The sequence below is a fragment of the Budorcas taxicolor genome, chromosome 8 (genome assembly GCF_023091745.1).
Source record: "Budorcas taxicolor isolate Tak-1 chromosome 8, Takin1.1, whole genome shotgun sequence".
Classification (NCBI taxonomy): Eukaryota; Metazoa; Chordata; class Mammalia; order Artiodactyla; family Bovidae; genus Budorcas; species Budorcas taxicolor.
This window is the reverse complement of record NC_068917.1, coordinates 62,033,153-62,040,140: the sequence shown is the minus strand read 5'-3', so window position 1 is coordinate 62,040,140 and position 6,988 is coordinate 62,033,153. Positions and strand designations below refer to the sequence as shown.

The window sequence follows — 6,988 nt, the reverse complement described above, 5'->3', positions numbered from 1 at the left end:
CAGCACCTAGAAATCATTTCTTACCAGACCATCCCTGCAATGTATTCTAATTGAAAAATCAAGAACATCTCTATCTGGCTTGGGTTGAGACTTAGATGAAATGGATTGTGCCTCACTGGATCTTAGAAGACTTCCCTTTATGGGAGATTTTTCTGGTTTGTGGTCCATTAAGGCATTTGTAAATTGAAGTCCTTTGATTATTAAATCTACACAACTTTATTGTGTTCCACCCTTTCTCTTGTTCCATTATAAGCTTGATACAGAACTTCTCTTAGGAAATAAATGGGAGGTGTGGAGGACAGAAGAGCCTCAAAATGAATCAGAAATAAGAGAAGACAAGTATTGAGATGAAAAAAATAGGAGTGTGGAAAGTTAGGAAATTAAATAAAATACAGGTAAATTAAAAAGGATTCGGTAATCTATATTGGCTTGGTCTTGGTTTGGACGTGAAAAAGAAAATGGTGTCCCAACTTCACACTCCAACTTTTTTGTCTTTTCAGCGTCACCGAAAAGTCAGACAAAGGGCTAGAGATGCAGCATTGAGAGGTAAAATCCTGTCTCGGCTCCGACTTCCCTCCCCTGGGGGTGAGGTTCCCATGGACCCTGTTCCCCAGTGACCCTTAGTGCCAGGCACCAGGTGCTCTAACTGCTGAAGGCTCCAATCCCCAAGGTGACAGATTCTCCCAGAAGACTTTTATGGGGGGTGGGGTAGGAGTCTGCAGTTTCCTGCCATTCAAGGCTTTTAGATTCCTGTAGGATGTCCCTGAATCCCCTCCTGTTCTGTGTAAAACTGTCTCCTGGTTTCTCAGCTAGGAGACATTCCCGGAAAGAAGCTGACAAGCTGTGGGAGCTGCTCTCGCTCATGCGAAGGTGATCTCTTGCTCTTTGCAGTCTCCCACCTCCCAGTGTGGCCTGTGGTGATTTCTATGTTTGGCCTGGGGCAGGGTTAGGCAGAAGGAGAATGGCTGAGAGGGAGCCAGACACAGGGAGCCTGGAGCCCTGGGTGAGAGTTGCTGGAGGAGAGGGTGGGGTCAGACGTCTCAGTGGAGAGTGGTCTTCCAGCTGTGCTCTGGGCTAGGCTCACAAAGGTGCTGGAAGTCAGGATTTGACAGAATGTAACTCTGTGGGTTTTCTCCCAACCATGAGATGAGTTACCCAGTCAGGAGAATGGATAGTTAAGTGTTTAAACAAGTCATCATTTTCATATTCTCTTTACAGCCACACCCTTTCAAGGGCAGACCCCTGGACCCTGCTGACATTACCTCCTCTGGTTCTGTCTTCAGGGAGGCCAGTTCCTGGGACAACCCTCAGGCAGGAGCTTGTCACACTATCCCCTCCTTAAGAGCTCTGCAGAATGAGAAATTGGCTCTTGAGAGATGTTGTGTGCATCTCCTAATCCCCGGAATGCAGAGCTCCCGCAGGACTTCCATGGCCCGAAGCGAGACTGACTCCAGGTTCTACCTGGTGACGTCTCTGGTGCTGCCCCATCAGCTAACTGTTGGCTCCCCCACCTGCCTGGTTCCCTTCTAATTCAGCTTCTCAGCACAGGTCAGCAGAGAGCTCACCCACCTCCCAGTTTCTCAAGGCCCTGTGTTCCCACCAGTTGTCTGAGACCTTGCTCAACAAGCTCCAGGCTCTCAGCCCAGCCCACTAGTTTGCCAAATGGCATTTCCCTAGGCAGAAAAGTAGACACTTAAACACCCAGCTGTTGCAGGCCTCAGAGTTTATGGGACTAGAGGAGGGCAGGCCCAATCTCCAGGCCACACACCGGCCAAGTGTAACAAACAGTAACAAACTGTCCATCAGTAACAAACATTTGCTATGTTGCCCTTCCCAGCCAGGGCTGGCTACCTCAGGAGGGGGCTGTGCGGCAGATCCTGTGTGCAGATCCCTGCTGCCAAACCTGCAACACCATGGCTCTGGAGATTCAGCAGTTGTTGGGTGAGAACACCCTGATCTCCCCAACTTCAGGGGACACCTCTCAGGGCTCCTCTTGCCTAGAGGTTCTGTCCATGTCTAATGTGCCTTTTGAGCAGAGTCTGGAACATCGTTCCCCACATTCCAAAGACCTTTCAGTTCCGTCTGCAGCCCTCAGAGTGTCACAGAAATCCTTAGCCCAGTCAGTGGCCCAGTCACCTAGTGCAGCCGGCATCCATGATTACTGGGCTGAACATCTCAAGCTAAGGCAGGGATTCCAAGTGCCAGAGGTTCCCTCAGGGACTGAGGAGCCAAGAATTTCAGTGAATCTGCAGGAGATGATGCAGAGCAACCTCAGCCTCATCTGTGGGAACCAAGTCCGGCAGCCCTTAGATCTCCAGGTCTCTCTGCTGCCTTTGAAACAAGAAATTACTACCCTGACACATCCAGTGGCCTTGCCGATGGTCACTGTCCTTCCTGCCCACCTGCCGTTCCTGAGTCCTGAAGTCCTGAGACTTCTTGAGGTCCATGTGAAAAAATGGATGCATTTCCAGAGGTGGGGGCTCCCCAGGCGTGTAGAAGAGTCCCTGAGGCAGCTGATGCCAAACCCGCCACTAGTTTACCAAACTGTATATAACCAACCAGTTTCTTTCATCCACAATAATACTTCTCATTTCTCTGTTGAGAAATGTGGGACCATTTTGTACCAGACCTGGGGTTCAGGTATGGCCGGCCAGCCTACCCAGGCCTTCTGGGTTTCTGAATGGTGCATTACGGATCCAGAACAAAGACACCTCTACCAGCAAATCCCCAGCCATAAGGCTTTAGCCTTGCCCTCTTCAGCCCTTAAAGAATTAAGTGGCCTCTATCTAATGTCTGGGCAACAGGCCAGTGACTCAGTGGGCCCCGTGCAGCCAAAATACAGCCAGCTATTCTGTGGCCTGCCTTCTCTGCACAGTGAGTCGCTGGTTGACACCTTCTTGGCTTCTCAAGGCCTCTGCAACGACGAGAGCGTGTCCAAGCCCCACTTGAAGGATCCCTTTCTCTTGAAGGATCCCAAGGAACTCTCCTTCCTCCCTTTGCTGCCTAAAACTCCAACCCAGTCAACTCCACTGTCTTCTCTGTCTTGTCAAGATTGTGTTGCTCCATCTGATCACCAACAAGCTCACATCAGTGTCCCATTTCTGACTCTGGACGAGTGTGAAGCCTTGGAGTGGCACCTGCTGCAGAGGCAGCTCCAGCTTCAGTGGGACTTGCCAGATGTTTTTCAGAGAGATCAACATGTCCAGAGCCCCGTGCAATGTAAGCCCGGTGACAAAGCCCAGTCTTCTGAGACGCTGAAAACTTCCTGGTCGGGGCAGCCTGTCTCGGTCCTCACAAGGGAGCCAGTCTTCACGCAGCACACCAGGAGGCTGCTGGAATACCACCTCCAGAGACAGCTGATTCACCACCGCTGGGGCCTGCCCCAGAAGATCCAGCAGTCCATGCAGTTGCTCCAGTCCCCCACTAACCAGCAGACCACACCCTGGAGCAGCACAGCCCTAGACAGTGTGAATGGCCCCCAGCCTACATCTCTGGAGGCCACTGGAGCTGATGACGCATTCTCACCTATTGTGGACCCACTGTCAGTCCCCATGCCACACTTGTTTGACAAGGCCAAGGCAATGTTGCAGGGCCATATCGCCTCCAGATGTGGGCAAATTCACCAGGGCAACATCCCTGCCTCTGTATACAGATCTTGGGAGTGCATAATTCCTGGGGGCCTGGAGGTGACTCCCTTCAGCTGCATCCTGGAAAGCAAGCCCCTGGAACTCCAGGCAGCCGCTGACCAGGACCTTCAACAGGAAGTTATACCCGGGATGCCAGTGGCCCTTGATCAGCAGCAACAGGTCTCACCAAAAGCTGTTGTTGAACATCCTAAGCTGCCCGGAGTCCTGTCAGAGGCAGCCATTGAGAAACTGGAGATGACTTTACGGCACAAGTATCTGGCCTTCTTGTCAGGGCTGCCTGCTCTTTACTGGGTGTCTCCCTCCAGGGTCATGGCCCCAGCAACCACGTCAATCACGTCCCCAGCCATGGTCACAGAGATGGTGCCTGAGCCTGTCGAATTCTCAACAGAACCTGTGACTCAGGTGACCTCACCTGAAGAGCAGGGCCCAAGTCCTGGGCCAGGCCTTCAAGAGGCCAATGAGGCTCTTTCAAACGCTGCAGAAGAATTCCAGGCTGATGAGCAGGTGGAAGGGGTAATTGAGATGCTGCCTATAGAAAGCCAAACAGAGCCTGAGAGGCCCTCTTCACTTGGGGAGCACATCTTGGCCAAAATGAATTTCCATCTGAGAAAGAAGATCCTAGAGGCACAGACTGGAATTCCCATAAAGGCAAGAGAGTCTAGGGAACAAGTTGTAGGAATGTCAGAGGATGTATGTACACGGGAGTCTCTTGAGAGTTTAAACAACCAAGGACAACCACTGCTCCAGGAACTCCCCATCCCACCAGATGTGCCATGTGCCCCCGACCCAGAGTGGCTCCACCTCAAAGAACAGCTGGCCACTGAGTTAAAGGCGGTGCACCAGAAACAGAAGCAACCCAGTTGCAGCATAGTACCCCATGGTTCTGTCCACGGGGCTTCCAGTATCTCAGTCAGTGGGGACATGACAGAGGCCCAGGTGCTTTGTGTTCAGCTGGAGGCCAGTGTGAACAACCCCAGTCTGGGGGAGCCTTGGAGCCCTGAGCCCCGGAGCCCTGAGCCCCATATGCCTGACAAGAGCAAGGACTCAGCCCAAGTCCCCACACTGGCAGAAAAGAGAGAGGAGCCAGGCAAACCCATATTGGTTGGGGACCATGGAGAAGGGGATGCTGGGTTCACACTCTCCTCCACAAGAGGAAAAAGCCACTCTGTTGAAGGCCAGAGGCCAGAAGGGATACTTCTGAATAGGACACCCCGCAGCCCCTGGCAACGGAGACATTGCTTTCACCTTGATGCTTCCTGTCAACACAGTCCTAAGCATTGCCCTCAGCCTAAACTCCCAGAGCTACCTCCTGGAGGAGTCCCTAGGGGGAAGGATTCTCAGAAAAAGGACCTGCAAGACAGTCAAGCCAAGCTCAGTGTCCCCCTCAAAGCAGCAAATGTTCCCGAGAATGCCCAGCCTGTGGTGCCCCAGGCATCACGAGGCCAGACTTTCCTGGGCCAGCTCACTGTGGGTAAGCCATTGGAAGGCCGAGCTTTACAAGGTCAGGTCTTTCAAAGGCAGGTAGTGCAAGGCCGTACTCACACGAGGCCCAGCCTTCCAGAATATGGCCTGAGAAATAAGATAAAATCTCTTTTGCACTGTGTTATACCGAAGAGAAAAGGCAAAGGGCATGAGGCATCCATATCCTCTGCATCTGAGAAAGTGGCCAGCACCAGAAAAGAAAATGTGGAAAATAGCTTGGCTCCAGCCAAAAGTCCCAAGGGACTAACTAAGACAGAGAAGACAAGAGGGGACCGCAAGGCCCAGTTTCCACCCCCCGAGAAGCAGATGGGCCTGGCTTTCATGGATGTTACCCATTCCCCATATAGTAAGCCCCGGCACCACTCCCACTCCCATCAACTCCACTTGGCCTCAGTCCTGGGCACCCCCCGCCACTGCCCTCGGCACTGTCCTCGAGGGGCTTGTGCCAGCCAACCAAAGAACTCACCCTAACTCTCAGCTCTTACCTGGTCTGCTCAAGAAGACCCAACACAGTCAGAAGAGTTTGTATTCTCCCCAGTGTCTGCATCCCTTGATGAGGACTGCTCCTGTCAATTTTATTAATGTGCAAGTGGGCAGAATACCACCCCAATACACTCTATATATCTCTAAGCAGAGAGTTGTGTGTCTGCTGTTTTCTCCGCCATGGTGTGCTCAGGGAAGGCATAATGGAGGTAAATGTCCTTCCTATCTAGGGAAGGAGCTTTAACCCACTCTTAAGCTGGGACAGCATTCCACACCCCGCGTCCCACCCCAAACCCCCTGGACTGTGGATAAAAGGGACTTGAGCAGAGAAGGAAGGCCCTTGTTTAAGGTACATTGAAGTTAAAGGTCAGACTTGAATTTGATTAATATCATTGTCCCTGGGCCCAGAGAAGCCATGTGGAAGGTAGTACTGTCAAGAACGAGTGGCCAGGAATTTTTTGCCCCAGGCAAAATTCACTGATGACTTCTATACATATGCTCACAATCTGGAGGGGAGATATTTAGGAGAGTGCCAGTGTTCCAATCTTGAGGTGGTGCTTCGTATTATCAATAGCATATAGATAATATGACAAATACCAAAAACAAATGATAGAATCTCCCCTTCTGCTCCTGCTGGTTATGTTAGATCTTTCTGGAGAGCTCACCTGGGAGGCGGCTCTAGTTCTCTTGCCTGTATCCCACCTCCTCTGTCTATCAGCTGCATGGAATAAGTGACGCTGGGAATGAAGATCACAGTAGGACATGGAAACTCCCAAGGGTAGGCAGGAGAGAAGCAGGAAGGGAGAGCATGTAGATGGAAGTCTGAGTACTTGGGATAGACGCTGACATGGTCCTGAAGAGGGCATAATAAGAGAAAAGACTGGTTTGCTTGAACCAGGAATCCAACCCAGTGCCCACGTGCTTTTAGAGGATGGGGATGAATAAACTGAGTTTTGGTGGTTCATAGTGTGATGAAGAGCAGTGAGTTGAATCTTGTTGTCCAAAGGCAATGCAAATGAAAATTTCTGAACACTCACTCTCCACCCTACGAAATTGTCCAGTTTTAGGGATTGGTATAACTACAAACCGTGTTTTTGCTCAGCTCCAACATGAAGTTAGTGATTGTGTTCTAATCTTGATATATCTCAACTTTGCCCCCTTTTTTCTGTGTTTACTGTCTCTGTTTGTTAACTTGCTCACTCATTCTTGCCTAAATAATACAATAGTGTCTCATATGCCCAGGGCCTAGGATAGTGGCTGGCATAATAATACCTTAATGGTAGTTGAATACGAAGTCTGGGCTGTGGAGGCAGACAAATCATTATATTAGTATGTTGAGTGCTATGGAATAAGGAGTGCTGCCATGGGATTACTGG

At 50.9% G+C, this 6,988-nt stretch overlaps 1 protein-coding gene across 1 annotated transcript; it reads left to right on the top strand.

Moving 5' to 3' along the window:
* The first annotated feature begins 458 nt into the window (after positions 1 to 458).
* On the top strand, positions 459 to 5,600 carry LOC128052822 (protein FAM205A-like). The gene is made up of 3 exons (XM_052645381.1): positions 459 to 546; positions 810 to 870; positions 1,838 to 5,600. The coding sequence occupies exons 1-3, from the start codon at positions 459 to 461 to the stop codon at positions 5,598 to 5,600; spliced, it is 3,912 nt and encodes a 1,303-aa protein (XP_052501341.1).
* Positions 5,601 to 6,988: the final 1,388 nt, after the last annotated feature.